Raw genomic sequence first — 27,137 nt, 5'->3', positions numbered from 1 at the left:
TTTACTGTGATTCTGGCAGCTTCATGGTTAAAGCTCACATGCAAGTTACAAACAATCTTTCCCTCCAAAAGCTAACATGGGCGCAGCTATGTTTTCCTAGTCACATGTTACCTTTCAGCTTATCAGCTGCACTCTGGTCTCAGCCTAATTATCCAGCAGCTGCACTCTAGACTCTGCTTAATCAGCCAGCCAATCCCTGCTTCCCAGCAGGTATAAATATCCTGTTCCTGGGGTGGAAAGAGGTCAGTGCTTCAATTGTCTTCAGTGATTCCAGTGTGCAGTTCTCCCATGGACTTTCTCTGCAGTACAGCCTGACTCTGCAGTGTCTAATCATTGCACCCTGTGACTGGCAGTTACCCGGCTTCCAGCGGTGCTCTGCCCTGCCAGTCACCATCGGTGTTCCGCCATCGATCTCGTCACCATCGGTGTTCTGCCATCGATCTCCAGTCACCATCGGTTTTCTAGCATCAGTATTCCTCTGAACTGTGTTTCCTATTACCAATACCAAGTCATCAGTATTCCTCTGAACTGTGTTTAATAAATTCTTTGAACTTTCCTCTGTTGTCGTGGTCACGCCTTCGGCATTTGTGGTAAAGGTTCCCTGCATGTCTAACAACCCTGTACTGCCTCCCAGGTTCACATATACCTCAGCCCCTACAACTTAGGCTTCCCCTGGTCAGCACCAGCCCTCAGTTGTGACACGTATATTGCATATTGTGTTGTAATTATTATTGAAGTATCATCTAGTTATTGATAGTTAAATCCAGTTTCTGTTATATGTCAGCTACTGTCTACTTAGGGGTATATTCAATAACTGTCGGAAGCTGCCGTCTTGTCGGAAAGACGGCAGCTTCCAACAGTTTTAGGTCGGAAGGGGTTCTGACCTATTCATTAGTGCCCCATTTATCCCGACAAGTTGGGAAACCAGACTTGTCAGAATGCACGCTGATCGGCGCCGATCAGCGTGCATTGTCGGAAGCGGGGCCAAACCTGACAGGTTTTAGCCCCGTTTCCGACAATCTCAATCCGACTTTCAAAATAGTCGGATTGAGATGAGGAGACTAGTGGTGCTGCGGGGGGGAACAGAGATCGGCGGCCAGCGGGAGGACCAGGCTGCAGGGGGACATGTCTGCGGCGGCAGGCAGAGAAGTGCCTGATTAATAGTACCTATTAATCCCAAGGCCAGGCACCTCTATCCCTGCAGCACCTCCCCCCGCCGCCACAGACATGTCCCCCCGCAGGCCAGCTAATGCCGCCGATCTCTGCTCCCCCCGCCGCAGACATGTCCCCAGCAGCTTGCTCCCCCTGCCATTATCCCGCTCACGCCCGCCGCCGCCATCTGCACCGCTGCTGTCGGCAGCGGCAGCACAGGACTTGTGTACGGCCAAATCCGACAGTCAGATTTGGCCGTCCATTGAATAGGGGTTGTCAGGTCCATTCCGACAACTGCATGTCGGAATGGACCCGACTCTTATTGAATATACCCCTTAGTCTCATGTTGTCATAGTTTGGGCCGCAGGAAAGCCCCAGAGTTAGGGTAGTTTGAGATTTGCGTAGACTGGCTGCTGTGTTTAGACCCACAGGAGCTGTAGAATATCACCGCAAAGTGACAAAAATCAAGGGCAGGGGTGGAATTCAAATGTTTGAAAAGTCGGTTGGGTGTCTGTTTTTTCCTGCCTATTAGATAGGAAAAAAACAGACTCCCAACTGACTTTTCAAACATTTGAATCTCCCCCAAGGAGTGAGTATCCTTTTGTGTCAGTTTGTCCCGAGTGCCGATTCTGTGGGCCTTGCTCGACCATGCAAGGTCCAGCACACCTCAGCGCATGAGTGGGTGGCTGAGGCCTTGTGCCTGTGAAAGAAGCCCCTCCGCGGTGCTGACCCGGTGGCTGGGGGATAGTACATTCCGAAAATGCGTTAAATGGGAGTTTACCGCATTTTCCTTTTAGTTCCCTTAATGTACTGACAACAATATGTCCATGTCGACACAGTGACTGCATTCCCCCAGGAGCAGCTTCACAAACAGGGCACACTGCAGCCATCCTATACTGTGCAGGTAAGAACACATCATTATCATCCCAGTCGCTGTGCACTGATCGCGCCCTATTCCCACCGCGTCTTCTGCACTGTGCGGGTAAGGGGCAGGGCACGTCGCTGCTCCCGGCCACGCTGCGCTGTGAACGCGTAAAGACAGACTACTATCAGCGTAGGTGGGAGCAGGGTCCAGCTGCTGAGCTGCTCCCGTCCTGTATATTATATGGTCGCGTCAGTCAGTCACCGTCAGCGCTAGTCTGGGTTAGGCCCCGCCCGTACGAGGTGACGCGCTCAGCCGGCTGCTCGGGACGGCCACGTCCGCTTCCCCCCAAATGCCGGAAGGGGCGGTGTGTGCGACGGCCTCATGCCCGGCCCCGCTCAGGACACGCCCACTGCCTCCCATCCGATTCCTGCGGGATACGTATCGCTTCGCCATTGAGTGAGGGGCCTGATAATAGTGGGAGAGGCGGCGAGAGAGACCCTCCACCCCTGCTGCTGCCCAAGACACGACGGCCGCGGCTCACTCCGGACCCCGATATGGCTCTGCTCCGCCATCTGCTGCTCCTGCTGCTGGTGGCCTTCCCGGTCACACTGCTCGCCAATGGCAGAGGTGATAGCCGTGTGTGTATATGATGTGTGTGTACATGTATGATGTGTGTGTGCTCTGTGCTATATGCTATACTTCCACCTGTGATACAGAGATGTATCTATATACCGCACATACAGTACATGTGCCATAGCTGACAGTGCTGCCTGCTTGTTATGGTGTGTGTCCGCTACACCCGTGTGTATCAGGCCTATGGCTGACGTGTCACTCTGTATCTGCTCTCATTCATTCTATAGCACCTCCCCCTACACATACACCGTGTATACACACACGGGTCTGGGACTCGGAGTCGACACACCTTAGGTTGACACCTGAAAAAGGTCGACATGAACAAGGTTAACATGGAAAAAGGTTGCCACAGGTTTTTTTTTATATTTTGGTGTCATTTTCTCCGTAATGTGACCGGGAACCCCAATTAGTGCATCGTGTCCCCTCGCATGGCTCGCGCTTCGGTCACGGTGCCTCTCTCCGCTACCGCTGTGCACTGCACAGGTTACTGGGGTAAATGTATGAAGCAGTGATGAGAGTGGAGAATCTGCCCATGACAACCAATCAGCTGCTCTGTATAATTTTATAGTATGCAAATTATAAATGTTACTTCAATGCTGATTGGTTGCCATGGGCAACTTCTCCACTGGCTCACTTCTCCTCTCTTATCATTGCTTCATACATTTACCCCACTGTTCCCAATTGTAGTCCACGTGGATCGTGTAAAGGTTGAAAAAGATTAAAAAAAAATTAAAAAATTGTGAAAAACTCATGTTGGCCTGTTTCCCATGTTGACCTTTTTCAGGTGTCGACCTGGAGTCCGGATACCTACCTACACACACACACACACACACACACACACACACACACACACACACGTAAGGGAGGAAATTATCCTGGTGCATATACATTTACTATAACTTGCAGTGAAGCAGCAATGACATGTGTCAGCATGTGCCTCGTGTCCAATATAAACATAAAACTTGACAGGGAAAATAATTTGATATTAGAAAGTATTTAGTCTTATCATTTGCCTTAATACATGCTATAAAATAGTTTATTCCCTGGTCTAGGATTACTGTTGTGTTCCTTGAATGCTGGTCTCTAACTACAAGCTTGTCAAATGCCAAAATACTCCTCATCCTCCCACAACTTTTGTGAACTAATACCCTCTCCAAACCTATATTAATTCTTCTAGTCTTAAACAACTTTTCCCCCCAAATCAGCGTTGCTGTGTGACATATTGTATTGGCCATATTGTAGCACTAGGTACTTTTCCCATTGCAATCTAATTGGGACAATATGTTACAATATGTTACTTGAGGTATCAAAAATGTATTTCTGCTAGTAGATTGTAAGTTTGTTACTCTTTGGGGCAAATTTAAAACACACTCACTCACTCACTCACTCACTCACTCACTCACTGTTTTTACCCCGTTTATCCAAAATTTATGGAGAGGCATGTTTCTATAGTTGGTGCAGTGCACTGTTTCTATAGGCATAGCTGGTGCAGTGCACTGGGCTCACATTATACTTCCTGCACTCATGTTTAATACTCAACTCTCCAGAGTCCTTTACTTTGAAAATAGTGTGATGTCCGTTTTCCCAGTGATTTGTAAACGTACAGTAGTAACACTGCGGGCTAAGGAATTTGTGGGGTTAACTTGAATATGCTAAAGCAGTCTGTCCTATCTATGATTTATAGTGCAGGTAAAGTTCATGTGTAGTGTTTCAATGACTCATGTTTTTCATGTTCATACTGTAAGGCACCTTTTTATGTACCTCTTCAGTTGGCAAGTTTATTTTGTAGTGTGTTGGATGCCCTTCAAATAGTACACAGAGTGCAGTAGGTAATCCTCGGTGTTTGATAGCTGCTAGGCTGCATTACAGTTTTGGTCCTATTCCAGCTCACTTTCTCTTCTACTTTTGGCTAGAGCAAGCCTCCTGTTAGCTGGAGGTGTAGCGGGATGCCAAACGCATCCCAGCTGAAGGTTTATTGTGTTTTATTTTCTTTTTAGTTTTTTTTTTTTTTTTAAGTTATGCTTCTTTTAAAACTTTAATGTAATATTTAATTATTGTTATTGGCTAGTAGGCAAATGACAAATACTATTTTATTAATTGTAATATTCATGTCCAGTTGCTGCCCAGGATACAACCGATGACGACAAAGAGACACTTGATGACACTCTGGTGGAAGATGATGATGAAGAGGTTGAAGTAGAGGAAGATGAATCAACTGATCTGGTAAAGTCATAAATGAAGCGCTTACTAGCGGGTATTGCCTGGGGCTGCACGACCCTAAAAGGGGTACCCAAATCCCCTGTGGTATAGTAACTTAATACAGAGGAGGAGGGGTCTGCGCTCACCAGTGTATGAAAATGACAGCACTGTTAAGACAGTGTGTTTTTATTATAGAAGTCACACTGCTTCAAAATACAAATAAATATGTCACAATGATCTTACGAGGTGTGCTGGTGTCAAATAAAAAAAATTACAATAGTATATATAGAAAGAATACATGGAGGAATGAAATAATAAAAAATTGTCAAAGAAGCCGTTAAAGGAAAAAATAAAAAAACAGCAAAGAAAAAATAGCTGCAGTGGTTAAGTCAGCTGCAGTATATGAATGGTAGTAAGTTCCGTTCCAATGCTCCAGCTCTGGTGTCCTAATTCCAGTGTTCTATGACCTTTGCAGGGTCGCCGTTGGTAAATAAATAAATAACACTGCTACAATGGTAAAGTCTCTAGGGGGCTGTGTTCTGAGGAGGTCGCCATCCTGTACCCCCTCAGGTGCAACAACTTAACCTTCCAATGTGGTGTAGCACTAAATGAGTGTTGCCGTCCTGTCCCTGGTTTGCGCCCGCAGTGTCCGCCTCTATCCCCTCCAGTGCCTGCGTCGGCCGGTGTGTGTGTAGTGTGCACAAACCAGTCTGTTTACCTCAGGGACCGCCGGGTTGCGTCTGAACTTCCGGAGCCGTGTTATATAATACCTATTATATATTTTTATATGCATATCAACATTGACTCTTAATATTGGGTTATTTTACCTTTGCCTATGGGAAGAGGGAGCACCCACTCAAGCCTGATATCATAGTGGTATAATTCTGTACTTTATTACGGGAACGTTACACTGCTGAATTCACGGTTTATGATACTTTGTGTAAGCACCATAGGGCCTGATTCATAGTTGTTTGCATACAACTGCGATTGTGGGTGGATTGCGCATGCGCAGGACCTGTGCTGCTTCAGCATACACTGCGCCCCTAGGCTGCAGCATGATTGACATGCTGCAGCTGTTTTGGGGCTGGGGCTGCAACAGGGCCTGTTTTACAAAAAGTGGGCATGGCCAAGCCAGGAAACACTGACTTTTTTTGGCCACTGCAGAGGAGATTTGCTGTGCATTCTGAGTAAGATTAATCAGATAGGCGATGACTGTGACCAAAGAAAAATATATCAAGAAATGATAAATGAACAGGCGCTGTAAGCTGCCGTTGGATAGGGTGATAGTTGGTCACCCTAAGATAACATAAACAAGTATACACAAAAAAGGACCAACTGCGCTATAAAGATAACAACTGACATACAATGACCAATTTAAAACCAATATTTTGATACTTAATAAAAACATGTCAGATGGATGAATGACAATATCCACATAATAAGAAAAAACACACACAAAAAAAAAAGGAGCCTTAAAAGCCAATCTCTAGACCGCAATTAGTCTCTTAGGGCAGTCTGTATGCAAATGCCAGCATAAGCAAAATGTGCTGATGTGCAAATTAATCCTGCAGGACAATATTCTTGTGGCATCCAGTATGGAGATCGATAATTACCAAATCCCTTGTGGTATTTCAGCTGGGTATTCCACCTAGCGAGGGTCCAGAGTATCCTCTTAATCCAACGTAATAAACATGGTGGTTCTCCCTCTATTAATGCCCACAGTGGAGGGGACTGGAATCTCCCAAAGCAAAGATAGCTGTGCAAAGTCCTGCTTGATTTTCAGCAATGCCCTGGTCAGAGATTGGACTCCCTAACGCATTTCGCTGTCACTTGGCACCTGATCTTCCAAAGTGATTACCATCCGATCATGCAATAGATCATATGGTAATCACGTGATCAGCACGTCACCGCCGAGTGGGAGCAGCCTCTGACCGTTCCCGGCGGGTGCCCATCGCACATTGCAGTGCGATATATCTCATGTGCGATGCAAGAGATATTAAGTGCAGCACATAATATCTTGAGATGTGAAATTCAAGCGACGTGCCCGCGCATTGCGTCTCAAGGTACCTAAAATGTGCATACAATCCTTCGATTTCTCTCACAGATGTGGTTGAAATCGAAGGATAGCACCGATTACCTCATAAGTGTATGTGGGCACCGTAAGAGAGATTAATTGCGGTGTAGAAATTGGCTTTTAAGACTCCTTTTTTTTTTTTTTTTTTTGTGTGTGTGTTTTTTCTTATCATTCATCCATCTTACATGTTCTTATTAAATATCAAAATATTGGTTTTAATTGGTCATTGTATGTCAGTTGTTATGTTTATAGCACAGTTGGTCCTTTTTTGTGTATACTAGGCGATGACTGTGGCCTGTGATGGTGATCATATACTGGATCTGCAGTGCCAGCAGTTCTTTCTTTTTTTCTTTTTTTTCCTTTCCTTCTCTCCCTGCAGCTGTGCGGTACCCGCAATTATGAATCAGGCCCATAGTTTTACAGACTGGTTGTTGGCTATCAGGCCTCTTGCTTTTAGCAACAAGTTCTTCTCGCTGACGTTTGCAGAACACACATTGGTATTGTACCTTTTTGATATGTTTGGTTTCCCATTTTATTAAACAAATATTTTTAAATGTAAACTTTACAGATAGAAGAAAAAGAGGAAGAAGAAGATTTAAGTTCGGGTGAACCAAAAGCGTCTCCTAATGCTGATACCACTATCTTGTTTGTTAAAGGCGAAGGTAATTTACATAACTCTCCAGCAGTTGATTTTAATGTTTGCCTATCCAGTTAAAATGTATTTGTGAATCTTATTACATACCATACTATATCATTCTAGTTCTTGTGGCACTGTAGTTTTCATCCTTGCTCTTTCCATGTAAACCTAAAATAAGGATCTGTTTAGCTTTGTTTTGATATACTACTTCCCCAAACCTACACTGACATCTACATCCCGAATACATGTACCCAGTTTTATTCAGGAGAGTGAGAGAGACTGAACTTGCTCTTAATACTTGAGGTTTATCCTTAGTTATAGCATAGCCAGTAAACTGAAATGCATTGACTGACTTTGCTGTTACAAAATAGGAAAATGAACTATAAATGTCACAACACATTAGTACTCCCATCCTACCTGCTATGCCGGCTTGGTTTAGCACCCAGGCATAAAAACATCTGGAAATCATAAGCACAATCCCTTTTTAGTGTGTGTGTGTGTGTGTGTGTAGGAGTTGTTTTGTTTGTTTTTTTTTTAAAGTAAATTTCAATAGAATGTCATAAGACGCACAAAAAATGGAAGCTACTTAAAGCGGCATTAACAGGTAAAATATTTTCCTGTGCCTTTCCCCCTAGCCATTCCTTTCACAGCCTGGCCTAAATCTGGGGAATGGTGGAAACTTTTGATTGGCTCTCAGGCACACTGGCCTTTAATTTAAAATTGGGGCATTTTGTTAATGTACGCATTTCCATATTGCAGAATAGTTCCACTGCATATGGGTGCAGTGTAAACGGCTTGCCCGGGAATAACCCGAGTTGGCGCTGGGGTGTGAAAGGGGTCTCTCCTGGTTTGGACAATGTTTCAAATCCTTGGTCAGACTTGGAACTTTGGTGTAAAATGGGTATCTGTATTCATTTATGCACATCATGATCATTTTGTCATTGGGAGTGGTGTTGGATATTTCTTACCTAGTATTTCCATTTATTTAGCCTTTCATTTTAGCTAATGACTAACTCATTTGATAGAAATGTATATTGTCATAATCTGTATTGAGTAGAAACATCAATATTCCCTTTTAGACTTCATTTGTTTATTTCATGTTGTCTCCATAAGAATAGATGGATTGTGTATCCCTTATGGGCCCTAAAGATTTGTCGATCCGCCGCCGAGCTGCTCATCGGCGGATACGGCCATGGGCGACCCGGGGGGGGGGGGCAGTGACAGGGGGAGTGAAGTTCCTTCATTCCCCCCCCCCCCGTCACCCGGTTCCATAGCAGTGCAGGCAAATATGGTCGAGATCATCAATATTGACCTGCATTCACAAGCGACGGGGCACCTGCGATGAAAGAGCGCGGGGCCGCAAATCTATCATTGCTGGTGCCTCCACACTGAAAAATATGAACAGTATCTCGTTCATTAATGAACTAGATCAGAGGTTCTCAAACTCGGTCCTCGGGGGCCCACACAGTGCATGTTTTGCAGGTAACCCAGCAGGTGCACAGGTGTATTAATTACTCACTGACACATTTTAAAAGGTCCACAGGTGGAGCTAATTATTTCACTTGCGATTCTGTGAGAAGACCTGCAAAACATGCACTGTGTGGGCCCCCGAGGACCGAGTTTGAGAACCTCTGAACTAGATCGTTCATATCTTTCAGTATTCTCGCCCAGTGTGTAGGGCTCATTACTTTTCTATAACCAGGTTAACCATTTTTACCTATTAATCCGACCCTCTCCCCTTTTTGCTTTTCCTTGTTCAGATTTTCCAGCTAATGACATCGTGAAGTTCTTAGTGGGATTCACGAATAAGGGTACAGAAGACTTTATTATAGAATCACTGGACGCCTCTTTCAGATACCCTCAAGATTACCAGTTCTATATCCAGAATTTCACTGCACTCTCCCTGAACACTATTGTGCCACCTCAAAGACAGGCCACCTTTGAGTATTCCTTCATTCCTGCCGAACCTATGGGAGGTCGTCCTTTTGGACTGGTCATCAATTTGAATTATAAGGATGCCAATGTAAGATAACACTAGGTTTCTTTGCTATGTAATCTCACAATTTATGTTGTTGCCAGTTATTCTTTTGAATAATATATGTGTAATAATTATGCCAGGTGTAGCAGGTAACCTCATGTATGCATTGTACTCAAATTACCTACTATACTTGACACAGTGAGATTTAAGATGAAATAAGATACAGACCTTTTTTGAATAATATAATACTTCTGCAATTCTTGTTCCATAACAATTTATCTGTCCTCTAAATATGATAAATTGTGTACATTACTATATATTTCTCTGACGTCCTAGTGGATGCTGGGGACTCCGTAAGGACCATGGGGAACAGTGGGCTCCGCAGGAGAGTGGGCACTCCAAAGAAAGATTTAGTACTATCAGGTGTGCACTGGCTCCTCCCTCTATGCCCCTCCTCCAGACCTCAGTTAGAATCTGTGCCCGGACAGAGCTGGGTGCTTTTAGTGAGCTCTCCTGAGCTTGCTAATAAGAAAGTATTTTAGTTAGGTTTTTTATTTTCAGAGAGCTTCTGCTGGCAGCAGACTCCCTGCTACGAGGGACTGAGGGGAGAGAAGCAAACCTACTAACTGCGGATAGGTTGCGCCTCTTAGGCTACTGGACACCATTAGCTCCAGAGGGATCGAACACAGGACCTGACCTTGTCGTCCGTTCCCGGAGCCGCGCCGCCGTCCCCCTCGCAGAGCCAGAAGACAGAAGCCGGCAGAAGCGGAGAAGACATCGAAATCGGCGGCAGAAGACTCCTGTCTTCACATGAGGTAGCGCACAGCACTGCAGCTGTGCGCCATTGCGCCCACACTAACCCACATACTCCGGTCACTGTAGGGTGCAGGGCGCAGGGGGGGGCGCCCTGGGCAGCAATTGTTACCTCCTGGCGAATGCTGCATATAAACAGTGGCACACTGTTATATGTATGAGCCCCCGCCATTTATTTTACAAGAAATCGCGGGACAGAAGCCCGCCGCTGAGGGGGCGGGGCCTTCTTCCTCAGCACTCACCAGCGCCATTTTCCTGCCACAGCTCCGCTGAGAGGAAGCTCCCCAGGCTCTCCCCTGCAGAATCACGGTAGAGGGGTAAAAAAGAGAGGGGGGGCACATAAATTTAGCCGCATTAATCATTATACAGCAGCTACTGGGTAAACACTAAGTTACTGTGTAATCCCTGGGTTGATGATATAGCGCTGGGGTGTGTGCTGGCAAACTCTCTCTCTGTCTCTCCAAAAGGCCTTTTGGGGGTCCTGTCCTCATTTAGAACTTCCCCTGTGTGTGTGGTGTGTCGGTACGCGTGTGTCGACATGTTTGACGAAGAGGGCTATGTGGAGGCAGAGCAAGTGCAGTTGACTGACGTGTCGCCGCCGACAGTGCCGACACCTGATTGGATGGATATGTGGAAGGTGTTAAATGATAATGTAAACTCCTTACATAAAAGGTTGGATACCTCGGGTCAGTCAGGGTCTCAACCCATGCCTGATCCTACAGCGCAGAGGCCCTCAGGGTCTCAAAAGCGCCCACTATCCAAAATGGTTGACACAGATGTCGACAGTGTCGACGACGATGATGCAAAATTGCAACCAAAAATGACAAAAGCTATACGTTATATGATTATAGCGATGAAGGATGTTTTACACATATCAGAGGTGAACCCTGTCCCTGACAAGATGGTTTATATGTACGGGGAGAAAAAGCAAGAGGTGACTTTTCCCCCTTCACATGAGTTAAATGAGTTATGTGAAACAGCGTGGGATTCCCCAGATAAGAAAGTCCTGATTTCCAAAAGGTTACTTATGGCGTACCCTTTCCCGCCTGAGGACAGGGTGCGCTGGGAATCCTCCCCTAGGGTAGATAAAGCTCTGACACGCTTATCTAAGAAGGTGGCCCTGCCGTCACAGGATACGGCCACCCTAAAGGATCCTGCAGATAGAAAGCAGGAAAGTATCCTGAAATCTGTTTATACACATTCAGGGACTCTACTGAGGCCGGCAATTGCGTCGGCGTGGATGTGTAGTGCTGTAGCAGCGTGGACAGATAATCTGTCTGAGGAAATGGATACCTTAGACAGGGATACTATTATGCTGACCCTGGGGCATATAAAAGACACTGTCCTATATATGAGGGATGCCCAGAGGGACATTTGCCTACTGGGCTCTAGAATTAATGCAATGTCAATTTCTGACAGGAGGGTCCTGTGGACTCGGCAGTGGACAGGTGATGCCGACTCCAAAAAACACATGGAGGTGTTACCTTACAAGGGTGAGGAATTGTTTGGGTACGGTCTCTCGGACCTGGTTTCCACAGCTACTGCTGGGAAGTCAAACTTTATGCCATATATTCCCCCACAACCGAAGAAAGCACCGTATTACCAAATGCAGTCCTTTCGCGCACAAAGAAGCAAGAAGGTCAGAGGTGCTTCCTTTCTTGCTAGAGGCAGGGGCAGAGGAAAAAAGCTGCACCTTACAGCTAGTTCCCAGGAACAGAAGTCCTCCCTGGCTTCCACTAAATCCACCGCATGACGCTGGGGCTCCACGGGTGGAGCCAGGAGCGGTGGGGGCGCGTCTCCGACATTTCAGCCACCAGTGGGTTCGCTCACAGGTGGATCCCTGGGCTATACAGATTGTGTCTCAGGGATACAAGCTGGAATTTGAGGTGATGCCCCCTCAACGTTACCTAAAATCGGCCCTGCCAGCTTCCCCCATAGAAAGGGAAGTAGTGGTAGCGGCAATTCACAAGCTATTTCTCCAGCAGGTGGTGGTAAAGGTTCCCCTTCCTCAACAGGGGAAGGGATACTATTCCACAATGTTTGTGGTACCGAAACCGGACGGTTCGGTCAGACCTATATTAAATTTAAAGTCCCTGAACATTTATCTGAAAAGATTCAAGTTCAAAATGGAATCGCTCAGGGCGGTCATTGCAAGCCTGGAAGAGGGGTATTTTATGTTGTCTCTGGACATCAAGGATGCTTACTTGCATGTCCCCATTTATCCACCTCATCAGGAGTACCTCAGATTTGTGGTACAGGACTGTCATTACCAATTCCAGACGTTGCCGTTTGGTCTGTCCACGGCACCGAGAGTATTTACCAAGGTAATGGCAGAAATGATGGTGATCCTGAGAAAGAAGGAGTCACAGTTATCCCATACTTGGACGATCTCCTCATAAAGGCGAGGTCGAGGGAGCAGTTGCAGATCAGCGTAGCGCACTCACAGGAGGTGTTGCAACAGCATGGCTGGATTCTGAATATCCCAAAGTCGCAGCTGATTCCTACGACGCGTCTGTCCTTTCTGGGCATGATTCTGGACACAGACCAGAAGAAGGTGTTTCTCCCGACGGAGAAGGCTCAAGAGCTTGTGACTCTAGTCAGAGAACTCTTAAAACCAAAACAGGTGTCGGTGCATCACTGCACACGAGTCCTGGGAAAGATGGTGGCATCGTACGAAGCCATTCCCTTCGGCAGGTTCCATGCGAGGATCTTTCAATGGGATCTGTTGGACAAATGGTCCGGATCGCATCTTCAGATGCATCGGCTGATCACCCTATCACCCAGGGCCAGGGTGTCTCTTCTGTGGTGGCTACAGAGTGCTCACCTTCTCGAGGGCCGCAGATTCGGCATACAGGACTGGGTCCTGGTGACCACGGATGCGAGCCTCCGAGGGTGGGGGGCAGTCACTCAGGGAAGAAACTTCCAAGGGTTGTGGTCAAGTCAGAAAACTTGTCTGCACATAAATATCCTGGAACTAAGGGCCATATTCAACGCCTTGAGTCAAGCGGAGCCCCTGCTTCGCAACCAACCGGTGCTGATTCAGTCAGACAAAATCACCGCAGTGGCTCATGTAAACCGCCAGGGTGGCACAAGAAGCAGAGTCGCGATGGCGGAAGCCACCAGGATTCTTCGGTGGGTGGAGAATCACGTACAAGCACTGTCAGTAGTGTTCATTCCGGGAGTGGACAACTGGGAAGCAGACTTCCTCAGCAGGCACGACCTCCACCCGGGAGAGTGGGGACTTCATCAAGAAGTCTTCATTCAGATTACAGGTCGATGGGAACTGCCACAGGTAGACATGATGGCATCCCGTCTCAACAAAAAGCTGCAACGGTATTGCGCCAGGTCAAGAGACCCTCAGGCGATAGCTGTGGACGCCCTGGTAACACCGTGGGTGTTCCAGTCGGTCTATGTGTTCCCTCCTCTTCCTCTCATACCCAAGGTACTGAGAACCGTAAGAAGAAGAGGAGTGAGAACAATACTCATTGTTCCGGATTGGCCAAGAAGACCTTGGTACCCGGAATTGCAAGAAATGCTCACAGAGGACCCATGGCCTCTGCCTCAGACAGGACCTGTTGCAACAGGGGCCCTGCCTGTTCCAAGACTTACCGCGGCTGCGTTTGACGGCATGGCGGTTGAACGCCGGATCCTAGCGGAAAAAGGCATTCCGGAGGAAGTTATTCCTACGCTGATAAAGGCTAAGAAGGACGTGACAGCAAAGCATTATCACCGCATATGGCGAAAATATGTTGCTTGGTGTGAGGCCAGGAAGGCCCCTACAGAGGAATTCCAACTGGGCAGATTTCTGCACTTTCTACAGTCTGGAGTGACTATGGGCTTGAAGTTGGGATCCATAAAGGTCCAGATTTCAGCCCTATCCATTTTCTTTCAAAAGGAACTGGCGTCTCTTCCTGAAGTTCAGACGATTGTTAAGGGAGTGCTGCATATTCAGCCCCCTTTTGTGCCACCTGTGGCACCTTGGGATCTCAACGTGGTGTTGGGTTTCCTGAAATCCCACTGGTTTGAGCCACTTAAGACCGTGGAGCTAAAGTATCTCACGTGGAAGGTGGTCATGCTATTGGCATTAGCTTCGGCTAGGCGTGTGTCAGAATTGGCGGCTTTGTCATGTAAAAGCCCCTATCTGGTTTTTCATATGCACAGGGCGGAATTGCGGACTCGTCCCCAATTTCTGCCAAAGGTGGTGTCATCTTTTCATTTGAACCAACCTATTGTAGTGCCTGCGGCTACTCGTGACTTGGAGGATTCCAGGTTACTAGATGTAGTCAGGGCTTTGAAGATTTATGTAGCCCGAACGGCTGGAGTCCGGAAAACTGACTCGCTGTTTATCCTTTATGCCCCCAACAAGTTGGGTGCTCCTGCTTCAAAGCAAACCGTTGCCCGCTGGATCTGTAACACGATTCAGCAGGCTCATTCTGCTGCTGGATTGCCGCATCCAAAATCAGTGAAAGCCCATTCCACAAGGAAGGTGGGCTCTTCTTGGGCGGCTGCCCGAGGGGTCTCGGCATTACAGCTTTGCCGAGCTGCTACTTGGTCGGGTTCAAACACATTTGCAAAATTCTACAAGTTTGATACCCTGGCTGAGGAGGACCTTGAGTTTGCCCATTCGGTGCTGCAGAGTCATCCGCACTCTCCCGCCCGTTTGAGAGCTTTGGTATAATCCCCATGGTCCTTACGGAGTCCCCAGCATCCACTAGGACGTCAGAGAAAATAAGATTTTACTTACCGGTAAATCTATTTCTCGTAGTCCGTAGTGGATGCTGGGCGCCCGTCCCAAGTGCGGACTTTCTGCAATACGTGTACATAGTTATTGCTTAATAATGGGTTATGTTATGTTGGCATCCATTGTTGATGCCCTGTTGTTGTTCATACTGTTGACTGGATAAGTGTATCACAAGTTATACGGTGTGATTGGTGTGGCTGGTATGAGTCTTACCCGAGATTCCAAAATCCTTTCCTTATAATGTCTGCTCTTCCGGGCACAGTTTCCTTAACTGAGGTCTGGAGGAGGGGCATAGAGGGAGGAGCCAGTGCACACCAGATAGTACTAAATCTTTCTTTGGCGTGCCCAGTCTCCTGCGGAGCCCGCTGTTCCCCATGGTCCTTACTGAGTCCCCAGCATCCACTACGGACTACGAGAAATAGATTTACCGGTAAGTAAAATCTTATTTCTCTGACGTCCTAAGTGGATGCTGGGGACTCCGTCAGGACCATGGGGAATAGCGGCTCCGCAGGAGACAGGGCACAAAAATAAAGCTTTAGGATCAGGTGGTGTGCACTGGCTCCTCCCCCTATGACCCTCCTCCAAGCCTCAGTTAGGTTTTTGTGCCCGTCCGAGCAGGGTGCAATCTAGGTGGCTCTCTTAAGGAGCTGCTTAGAAAAAGTTTTTAGGTTTTTTATTTTCAGTGAGTCCTGCTGGCAACAGGCTCACTGCATCGAGGGACTTAGGGGAGAGAAGTTCAACTCACCTGCGTGCAGGATGGATTGGCTTCTTAGGCTACTGGACACCATTAGCTCCAGAGGGAGTCGGAACACAGGTCTCACCCTGGGGTTCGTCCCGGAGCCGCGCCGCCGACCCCCCTTGCAGATGCTGAAGATTGAAGGTCCAGAAACCGGCGGCAGAAGGCTTTTCAGTCTTCATGAAGGTAGCGCACAGCACTGCAGCTGTGCGCCATTGTTGTCACACACTTCACACCATAGGTCACGGAGGGTGCAGGGCGCTGCTGGGGGCGCCCTGGGCAGCAATGTATAATACCTTTTATGGCTAAAAAATACATCACATATAGCCCTTGAGGCTATATGGATGTATTAAACCCATGCCAGATATCTCAAACTCCGGGAGAAAAGCCCGCCGGAATAGGGGGCGGGGCTTATTCTCCTCAGCACACAGCGCCATTTTCCTGCTCAGCTCCGCTGTGAGGAAGGCTCCCAGGACTCTCCCCTGCACTGCACTACAGAAACAGGGTAAAACAGAGAGGGGGGGCACTTTTTTTGGCGATATTTTATATATTTAAGCTGCTATAAGGATACAACACTTATATAAGGTTGTTCCCATATATATTATAGCGCTTGGGTGTGTGCTGGCAAACTCTCCCTCTGTCTCCCCAAAGGGCTAGTGGGGTCCTGTCTTCGATAAGAGCATTCCCTGTGTGTCTGCTGTGTGTCGGTACGTGTGTGTCGACATGTATGAGGACGATGTTGGTGTGGAGGCAGAGCAATTGCCGATAATGGTGATGTCACCCCCCAGGGAGTCGACACCGGAATGGATGGCTTTGTTTATGGAATTACGTGATAATGTCAGCACATTACAAAAATCAGTTGACGACATGAGACGGCCGGAAAACCAGTTGGTACCTGCCCAGGCGTCTCAGACACCGTCAGGGGCTGTAAAACGCCCTTTACCTCAGTCGGTCGACACAGACCCAGACACGGACACTGAATCTAGTGTCGACGGTGAAGAAACAAACGTATTTTCAAGTAGGGCCACACGTTATATGATCACGGCAATGAAGGAGGCTTTGCATATCTCTGATACTGCAAGTACCACAAAAAGGGGTATTATGTGGGGGGTGAAAAAACTACCTGTAGTTTTTCCTGAATCAGAGGAATTGAATGATGTATGTGATGAAGCGTGGGTTAACCCAGAAGGAAAAGTGCTAATTTCAAAAAAGTTATTGGCATTATACCCTTTCCCGCCAGAGGTTAGGGCGCGCTGGGAAACACCCCCTAGGGTGGATAAGGCGCTCACACGCTTATCAAAACAAGTGGCGTTACCGTCTCCTGATACGGCCGCCCTCAAGGATCCAGCTGATAGGAGGCTGGAAACTACCCTAAAAAGTATATACACACATACTGGTGTTATACTGCGACCAGCCATCGCCTCAGCCTGGATGTGCAGTGCTGGGGTGGTCTGGTCGGATTCCCTGACTGAAAATATTGATACCCTGGATAGGGACAGTATTTTATTGACTATAGAGCAATTAAAGGATGCTTTTCTTTATATGCGAGATGCTCAGAGGGATATTTGCACTCTGGCATCGAGAGTAAATGCGATGTCCATATCTGCCAGAAGAAGTTTATGGACGCGACAGTGGTCAGGTGATGCGGATTCTAAACGACATATGGAAGTATTGCCGTATAAAGGGGAGGAATTATTTGGCGTCGGTCTATCGGATCTGGTGGCCACGGCAACTGCCGGAAAATCCACCTTTTTACCTCAGACCCCCTCCCAACAGAAAAAGACACCGTCTTTTCAGCCGCAGTCCTTTCGGTCCTATAAGAACAAGCGGGCAAAAGGACAGTCATATCTGCCCCGGGGCAGAGGAAGGGGTAAGAGAGGACAGCAAGCAGCCCCTGCCCAGGAACAGAAGCCCTCCCAGGGTTCTGCAAAGCCCTCAGCATGACGCTGGGGCTTTACAAGCGGACTCGGGAGCGGTGGGGGGTCGACTCAAGAATTTCAGCGCACAGTGGGCTTGCTCACAGGTGGACCCCTGGATCCTGCAGGTAGTATCTCAGGGTTACAGGTTGGAATTCGAGAAGTCTCCCCCTCGCCGGTTCCTAAAGTCTGCTTTGCCAACGTCTCCCTCAGACAGGGCGACGGTATTGGAAGCCATTCACAAGCTGTTTTCTCAGCAGGTGATAGTCAAGGTACCCCTCCTACAACAAGGAAAAGGGTATTACTCCACGCTATTTGTGGTACCGAAGCCGGACGGCTCGGTAAGACCTATTCTAAATCTGAAATCTTTGAACCTGTACATACAGAAATTCAAATTCAAGATGGAGTCACTCAGAGCAGTGATAGCGAATCTGGAAGAAGGGGACTTTATGGTGTCCCTGGACATAAAGGATGCTTACCTGCATGTCCCAATTTGCCCTTCACATCAAGGGTACCTCAGGTTCGTGGTGCAAAACTGTCATTATCAGTTTCAGAGGCTGCCGTTTGGATTGTCCACGGCACCTCGGGTCTTTACCAAGGTAATGGCCGAAATGATGATTCTTCTTCGAAGAAGAGGCGTATTAATTATCCCTTACTTGGACGATCTCCTGATAAGGGCAAGGTCCAGAGAACAGCTGGAGGACGGAGTAGCACTAACCCAATTAGTGCTGCAACAACACGGGTGGATTCTGAATTTTCCAAAATCTCAGTTGACACCGACAACACGTCTGCTGTTCCTGGGAATGATTCTGGACACGGTTCAGAAAAAGGTGTTTCTTCCGGAGGAGAAAGCCAAGGAGTTATCCAAACTTGTCAGGAACCTCCTAAAACCAGGAAAAGTGTCTGTGCATCAATGCACAAGAGTCCTGGGAAAGATGGTGGCTTCTTACGAAGCGATTCCATTCGGCAGATTCCACGCACGAACTTTTCAGTGGGATCTGTTGGACAAATGGTCCGGATCGCATCTGCAGATGCACCAGCGGATAACCTTATCACCACGGACAAGGGTGTCTCTTCTGTGGTGGTTGCAGAGTGCTCATCTGTTAGAGGGCCGCAGATTCGGCATACAGGACTGGGTCCTGGTGACCACGGATGCCAGTCTGAGAGGCTGGGGAGCGGTCACACAGGGAAGAAACTTCCAGGGAGTATGGTCAAGCCTGGAGATGTCTCTTCACATAAATATACTGGAGCTAAGAGCGATTTACAATGCTCTAAGCCTGGCAAAACCCCTGCTTCAGGGTCAGCCGGTGTTGATCCAGTCGGACAACATCACGGCAGTCGCCCACGTAAACAGACAGGGCGGCACAAGAAGCAGGACAGCAATGGCAGAAGCTGCAAGGATTCTTCGCTGGGCGGAAGATCATGTGATAGCACTGTCAGCAGTGTTCATTCCGGGAGTGGGCAACTGGGAAGCAGACTTCCTCAGCAGACACGATCTACACCCGGGAGAGTGGGGACTTCACCCAGAAGTCTTCCACATGATTGTGAACCGTTGGGAAAAACCAAAGGTGGATATGATGGCGTCCCGCCTCAACAAAAAACTGGACAGGTATTGCGCCAGGTCAAGAGACCCTCAGGCAATAGCTGTGGACGCTCTGGTAACACCGTGGGTGTTCCAGTCAGTGTATGTGTTTCCTCCTCTGCCTCTCATACCAAAAGTACTGAGAATTATACGGCAAAGGGGAGTAAGAACGATACTCGTGGCTCCGGATTGGCCAAGAAGAACTTGGTACCCGGAACTTCAAAAGATGCTCACGGAGGATCCGTGGCCTCTACCTCTAAGACGGGACCTGCTTCAGCAGGGACCGTGTCTATTCCAAGACTTACCGCGGCTGCGTTTGACGGCATGGCGGTTGAACGCCGAATTCTAAGGGAAAAAGGCATTCCGGAAGAGGTCATTCCTACACTGGTAAAAGCCAGGAAGGAGGTGACTGCACAACATTATCACCGCATTTGGAGAAAATATGTTGCGTGGTGTGAGGCCAGGAAGGCCCCCACGGAGGAATTTCAACTGGGTCGATTCCTACATTTCCTGCAAACAGGATTGTCTATGGGCCTCAAATTGGGGTCCATTAAGGTTCAAATTTCGGCCCTGTCGATTTTCTTCCAGAAAGAATTGGCTTCAGTTCCTGAAGTCCAGACTTTTGTAAAAGGAGTACTACATATACAGCCCCCGTTTGTGCCCCCAGTGGCACCGTGGGATCTTAATGTAGTTTTGGATTTTCTCAAATCCCATTGGTTTGAGCCACTCAAATCGGTGGAGTTGAAATATCTTACATGGAAAGTAACCATGCTACTGGCCCTGGCTTCAGCCAGGAGAGTATCAGAATTAGCGGCTTTATCATATAAGAGCCCATATCTGATTTTCCATTCGGACAGGGCAGAACTGCGGACGCGTCCTCATTTTCTGCCTAAGGTGGTGTCAGCGTTTCACCTGAACCAGCCTATTGTGGTGCCTGCGGCTACTAACGATTTGGAGGATTCCAAGTTGTTGGACGTGGTCCGGGCATTGAAAATATATATTTCAAGAACGGCTGGAGTCAGAAAGTCTGACTCGCTGTTTATATTGTATGCACCCAACAAGCTGGGTGCTCCTGCTTCTAAGCAGACGATTGCTCGTTGGATTTGTAGCACAATTCAACTTGCACATTCTGTGGCAGGCTTGCCACAACCAAAATCTGTCAAGGCCCATTCCACAAGGAAAGTGGGCTCATCCTGGGCGGCTGCCCGGGGGGTCTCGGCATTACAACTCTGCCGAGCAGCTACGTGGTCGGGGGAGAACACGTTTGTAAAATTCTACAAATTTGATACCCTGGCTAAGGAGGACCTGGAGTTCTCTCATTCGGTGCTGCAGAGTCATCCGCACTCTCCCGCCCGTTTGGGAGCTTTGGTATAATCCCCATGGTCCTGACGGAGTCCCCAGCATCCACTTAGGACGTCAGAGAAAATAAGATTTTACTTACCGATAAATCTATTTCTCGTAGTCCGTAGTGGATGCTGGGCGCCCATCCCAAGTGCGGATTGTCTGCAATACTTGTACATAGTTATTGTTACAAAAAATTCGGGTTGTTATTGTTGTGAGCCGTCTGTTCAGAGGCTCCTACGTTTGTCATACTGTTAACTGGGTTCAGATCACAAGTTGTACGGTGTGATTGGTGTGGCTGGTATGAGTCTTACCCGGGATTCAATATCCTTCCTTATTGTGTACGCTCGTCCGGGCACAGTATCCTAACTGAGGCTTGGAGGAGGGTCATAGGGGGAGGAGCCAGTGCACACCACCTGATCCTAAAGCTTTATTTTTGTGCCCTGTCTCCTGCGGAGCCGCTATTCCCCATGGTCCTGACGGAGTCCCCAGCATCCACTACGGACTACGAGAAATAGATTTATCGGTAAGTAAAATCTTATTTTTTTTAAAGATTTTATTCTCTCTGCCTCCAGGGAAATGCTTTCCAGGATGCTGTGTTCAATCAGACTGTGACAATCATTGAGAGAGAAGATGGATTAGATGGAGAGACGTAAGTAATCTATGAAACCTCATGTTTACTGTAGATGGCACATTATCTCAGTAATAAGTTTTTATAATGGACCAGCTTTCATGAGTGGTGTATTCTTGTATTTTAATACGTGGCTCCATTCCTGTGTGTATGAGAATAGAGATTTATAACCTCAAATTAAGTCCTGTAAGTTGTGAGGTGGAGTCCTCATGGCTTGGACTTGTTTTTCCCGCACATCCCACAGATGCTCAATCGAATTGAGATCTGTGAAAGTTGAGGGTCAAGTTAACACCTTGAACTCTTATGTTTCTCAAGCCATTCCTGAACAATATATGCAATGTGGCAGGGCACATTATCCTGCTTAAAGAGGCCACTACCATCAGGGAATACTTGGGAGTATATTCAATTAAGGTCGAAACTGCCGTCTTGTTGAAAAGACGGCAGTTTTCGATCTTTTTCAGGTCTGAAGGCGTTCCGACCTATTCATTCCCCAGCTTTTTTATTAGACAAGTCGGGGAATTCGACTTGTCGAACAGTACGTGAATCGGCGGCATAGTTGCAGATTCATGTGCTTCTGAGGGAAACTGGACCAAATTCGACAGGTTTTGGCCTCGTTTCCGACCATCTCAGTTCGACTTTAAAAAAAAAAAAAAAAAAAGAGAGAGAGAGAAAAAAAAGATGAGGGACCTGAGCGGAGGAGATGGGGGAGAGCCGCGGGCAGACGGGGGGCAGAAGCACTACAGCACAGCGATGCAGGAGGTTGTGGTACAGCCGCCGCTCACTGCAGCATCCACCCGGCTCCAGTAAGTGAGGTCCCGCTTGCCGGAGCCGGGTGGACGCTGCTGTGAGGTCTGGTGGCTGTGCCACATCCTCCTGCAGCGCTGCTCTTAAGACCTCCCCCCCCGGTCCCTCATCTCAATTCGATTTTTTTAAAGAGGCATTGAATAGCCCTTATCGGATCCATTCCAACAAATGTATGTCGCAAACCCCACAAGACCTGCTTTTGTGGAAATGCTCTGACCCAGTCTAGCCATCACAATTTGGCACTTGTCAAAGTCTCTCAGATCCTTACCCTTTGCCATTTTTCCTGCTTCTACACATTAATTTCAAAAACTACCTGTACGCTTGCTGCCTAATAAATATATCCATCCTTTGACAGGTGCCATTGTAACAACAATCAATGTTACACACTTCACCTGTCGGTGGTTATTCGAGTCTGTGTATATTAAATAAATATGACAAGAAGTAATAAACTTGGCGCCCAAATACCTATTGCACAGTGAATAGCAAGTGAACACAAATACATATAATATCTTAAAATGAAAACCATTCCTTAAGATAAGTTGCGGGCGGTAGTCAGTAAGGTGCAATGGTAAGTCACGCTAGCGAATAAATATTTGTAACGGAAGACTATCAGCGCCTACTACTGGTGTGAAAAATTAATAAACTGTAACAAACAAAACAAAGACTAATTATAATAATAATAATTTCTCTGACGTCCTAGTGGATGCTGGGGACTCCGTAAGGACCATGGGGAATAGACTGCTCCGCAGGAGACTGGGCACATCTAAAGAAAGCTTTAGGACTATCTGGTGTGCACTGGCTCCTCCCCCTATGACCCTCCTCCAAGCCTCAGTTAGATTTCTGTGCCCGGCTGAGCTGGATGCACACTAGGGGCTCTCCTGAGCTCCTAGGAAGAAAGTATATGTTAGGTTTTTTATTTTCAGTGAGACCTGCTGGCAACAGGCTCACTGCACCGAGGGACTAAGGGGAGAAGAAGCGAACCTACCTAAGTGGTGGTAGCTTGGGCTTCTTAGGCTACTGGACACCATTAGCTCCAGAGGGATCGAACACAGGACCCGACCTCGTCGTCCGTTCCCGGAGCCGCGCCGCCGTCCCCCTTACAGAGCCAGAAGCAAGAAGGTGGTCCGGAAAATCGACGGCTGAAGACTTCTGTCTTCTCCAAGGTAGCGCACAGCACTGCAGCTGTGCGCCATTGCTCCTCATGCACACCACACACTGCGGTCACTGATGGGTGCGGGGCGCTGGGGGGGGGGCGCCCTGAGCAGCAATATTAACACCTTGGCTGGCGAACTGACACCATATATAGCCCCAGGGGCTATATAGGTGTTTGTTAACCCCTGCCAGAACTTTTACAATAGCGGGAGAAAGCCCGCCGAAAAAGGGGCGGAGCCATCTCCCTCAGCACACTGGCGCCATTTTCCCTCACAGCTCTGCTGGAGGGATCGCTCCCGGACTCTCCCCTGCAGTCCTGCACTACAGAAAAGGGTTAAAAAGAGAGGGGGGGCACAAATTAGGCGCAATATATATATATATTATGCAGCTATAAGGGAAAACACTCTCTATAGGTGATATCCCTGTGATACATAGCGCTCTGGTGTGTGCTGGCATACTCTCCCTCTGTCTCCCCAAAGGGCTTTGTGGGGTCCTGTCCTCTGTCAGAGCATTCCCTGTGTGTGTGCTGTGTCGGTACTGCTCTGTCGACATGTATGATGAGGATAATGATGTGGAGGCGGAGCAAATGCCTGTGAATGGGATGTCACCCCCTGCGGGGTCGACACCGGTGTGGATGGACTTATGGAAGGAATTACGTGACAGTGTCAACTCCTTACATAAAAGGTTTGACGACATAGGACAGCCGGCTGCTCAGCTTGTGCCTATCCAAGCGTCTCGCATGTCATCAGGGGCTCTAAAACGCCCGCTACCTCAGATGGCAGACACAGATGTTGACACGGATACCGACTCCAGTGTCGACGACGATGAGACTAGTGTACCTTCCAATAGGGCCACCCGTTACATGTTTGAGGCAATTTAAAAATGTATTACACATTTCTGATAATACCCCAGATACCACAAAAAAGGGTATTATGTTTGGTGACAGAAAACTACCAGTAGTTTTCCTGCATCTGAGGAATTGATATGAGGTGTGTGAGGAAGCGTGGGCTTCCCCCGATAAGAAATTGATCATTTCTAAGCAGCGTACCCTTTTCCGCCAGAGGATAGGTCACGTTGGGAAATAACCCCTAGGGTAGATAAAGCGGTTACACGCTTATTAAAAAAGGTGGCACTACCATCACGGATACGGCCGCCCTGAAGGACCTGCTGATAGAAAGCAGAAAACTACCCTTAAAGCTATATACACACACACGGGCATTATATTGAGACCTGCTATTGCCTCGGCATGGATGTGCAGTGCGGCAGCTGCGTGGTCAGATTCCCTGTCGGATAATATTTATACTATAGATAGGGACAATATTTTGCTGAAAATAGAGCATATAAAAGACGCTGTCTTATACATGCGTGATGCACAGAGGGATATTTGCCGACTGGCATCACTAATAAGCGCTATGTAAAACCATTGCCGCCAGACGGGGGTTATGGACTCTGCAATGGTTGGGCGATGCCGATTCAAAACGGCACATGGAAGTTTGCCCTAGAAGGGGGTGGAACTGTTTGGGGATGGTCTTTCAGACCTCGTTTCCACAGCTACGGCTGGGAAATCAAAACTTTTGCCACAAGCTACCCCACAGCAAAAGTAAGCACTGTATTATCAGGTACAGTCCCTTCGGCCCCAGAAAAGTAGAGGGCTAGAGGCTCATCTTTTCTGCCAAGAGGAAAAGGTAGAGGGAAAAAGCTGCAGCACACAGCTAGTTCCCAGGAGCAGAAGTCCTCCCCTGCGTCCGGTAAGTCCACAGCATGACGCTGGGGCTGCTCAGGTGGACCCGGGTACGGTGGGGGCCCGTCTCAGAAATTTTCAGCGCACAGTGGGCTCTCTCACAGGTGGATCCCTGGGTTCTTCAAACAGTATCTCAGAGGTACAGGCTGGAATTCGAGACGTCTCCCCCCCCCCGCCGTTTCCTAAAATCTGCCTTACCGGCAACTCCCTCTGCCAGGGAGGCAGTGTTGGTGGCTATCCAAAAAACTGTATTCACAGCAAGTGATTATCAAGGTACCCCTCCTTCAACAGGAAAAGGGTTACTTTTCCACAATGTTTGTGGTACCGAAACCGGACGGTTCGGTGAGACCCATCTTAAATTTAAAATCCTTGAACACATATAACAAAAGATTCAAGTTCAAGATGGAATCGCTCAGGGCGATTATTGCGATCCTGGACGAGGGAGATTACAGGGTCTCTCTGGACATCAAGGATACTTACCTGCATGTCCCCATTTACCCTCCTCACCAGGAGTACCTCAAGATTGTGGTACTGGACTGTCACTATCAGTTCCAGACGCTGCCGTTTGGATTATCCACGGCACCGAGGGTCTTTACCATGGGTAATGACCGAAATGATGATACTCCTTTGCAAGAAGGGAGTTTTAATTATCCCGTACTTGGACGATCTCCGGATAAAGGAGAGGTCCAAGGAACAGTTGGTAAGGGGGTAGCACTTTCTCGGGAAGTGCTGCAACAGCAGGACTGGATTCTCAATTCCAAAGTCACAGCTGGTCCCGACGACACGTTTTCTGTTCCTGGGAATGATTCTGGAAACAGACCAGAAAAAAGTGTTCTTCCAATGGAAAAAGCCGAGGAGTTGTCATCTCTAGTCAGAAACCTCCTAAGACCGGGACAGGTGTCGGTACATCAATGCACACGAGTCCTGGGAAAAATGGTAGCTTCGTACGAAGAAATTCCATTCGGAAAGTTCCACGCAAGGATTTTCCAGTGGGACCTGTTGGACAAATGGTCCGGGTCCCATCTCCAGATACAGCAGCGGATAACCCGGTCGGCAAGAACCAGGGTGTCGCTGCGGTGGTGGCTGCAGAGGGCTCATCTACTAGAGGGCCGCAGAGTCGGAATACAGGACTGGGTCCTGGTAAACACGGATGCCAGCCTTCGGGGCTGGGGTGCAGTCACACAGGGAGTAAAATTCCAAGGACTGTGGTCCAAACAGGAGATTTCACTTCACATAAATTTTCTGGAGCTAAGAGCCCTTTACAAGGCCGTAAGCCAAACAAGGCCCCTGCTTCAAAACCAGCCGTACTGATCCAATCAGACAACATCACGGCGCTCGCCCATGTAAACAGGCAGGGCGGCACAAGAAGCAGGAGGGCAATGGCAGAAGCCAAAAGGATTCCCCGTTGGGCGGAAAATCATGTGGTAGCACTGGCAGCAGTGTTCATTCCGGGAGTGGACAACTGGGAAGCAGACTTCCGCAGCAGACTCCACCCGGGAGAATAGGGACTTCATCCAGAAGTCTTTCCAAATGCTGGTAAACCGTTGGGAAAGACCACAGGTGGACATGATGGCGTCCCACCTCAATAAAAAAGATATTGCGCCAGGTCAAGGGAACCTCAGGCGATCGCTGTGGACGCTCTAGTGACACCGCGGGCATACCAGTCGGTTTATGTGTTCCCTCCTCTCCCTCTCATACCCAAGGTACTGAGGATAATAAGGAAAAGAGGAGTAAGAACTATTCTCATTGTTCCGATTTGGCCAAGAAGGGCTTGGTACCTGGAACTTCAGGAGTTGATCTCAGAGGACCCATGGCCTCTGCCACTCAGACAGGATCTGCTGCAGCAGGGGCCCTGTCTGTTCAAAGACTTACCGCGGCTGCATTGACGGCATGGCGGTTGAACACCGGATCCTGAGTGAAAAAGGCATTCCGGAGGAAGTCATTCTTATCCTGATCAAAGCCAGGAAGGATGTCAGCCTGAAGTGCAGACGTTGTAAGGGAGTGCTGCATATTCAGCCCCTTTTTTGTGCCCCAGTGGCACCTTGGGATCTCAATGTGGTTTTGAAGTTCCTGGAATCACATTGGTTTGAGCCACTTAAAACCGTGGATTTGAAATATCTCACATGAAAAGTGGTCATGTGT

General features: G+C 48.0%; 1 protein-coding gene across 2 annotated transcripts in view; it reads left to right on the top strand.

Annotated features, from left to right (window-relative positions):
* Nucleotides 1-2,304: 2,304 nt before the first annotated feature.
* SSR1 (signal sequence receptor subunit 1) overlaps nt 2,305-27,137 on the top strand; it is a 37,900-nt gene continuing 13,067 nt past the window's right edge. Inside the window, exons 1-5 of one of the 2 annotated variants that reach the window (XM_063923103.1) lie at nt 2,305-2,644; nt 4,767-4,873; nt 7,492-7,585; nt 9,321-9,583; nt 21,243-21,319. In XM_063923103.1, coding sequence (XP_063779173.1) covers nt 2,572-2,644; nt 4,767-4,873; nt 7,492-7,585; nt 9,321-9,583; nt 21,243-21,319 — 614 coding nt within the window. In that variant the 5' untranslated portion in view covers nt 2,305-2,571. The remainder of the gene's footprint in view (nt 2,645-4,766; nt 4,874-7,491; nt 7,586-9,320; nt 9,584-21,242; nt 21,320-27,137) is intronic. The other variant, XM_063923105.1, reaches the window with a different exon arrangement.

This window comes from Pseudophryne corroboree, chromosome 5, assembly GCF_028390025.1.
Source record: "Pseudophryne corroboree isolate aPseCor3 chromosome 5, aPseCor3.hap2, whole genome shotgun sequence".
In the NCBI taxonomy this organism is placed as follows: Eukaryota; Metazoa; Chordata; class Amphibia; order Anura; family Myobatrachidae; genus Pseudophryne; species Pseudophryne corroboree.
The sequence above is the reverse complement of the archived record's forward strand: the minus strand, read 5'-3'. Positions and strand labels throughout refer to the sequence as shown.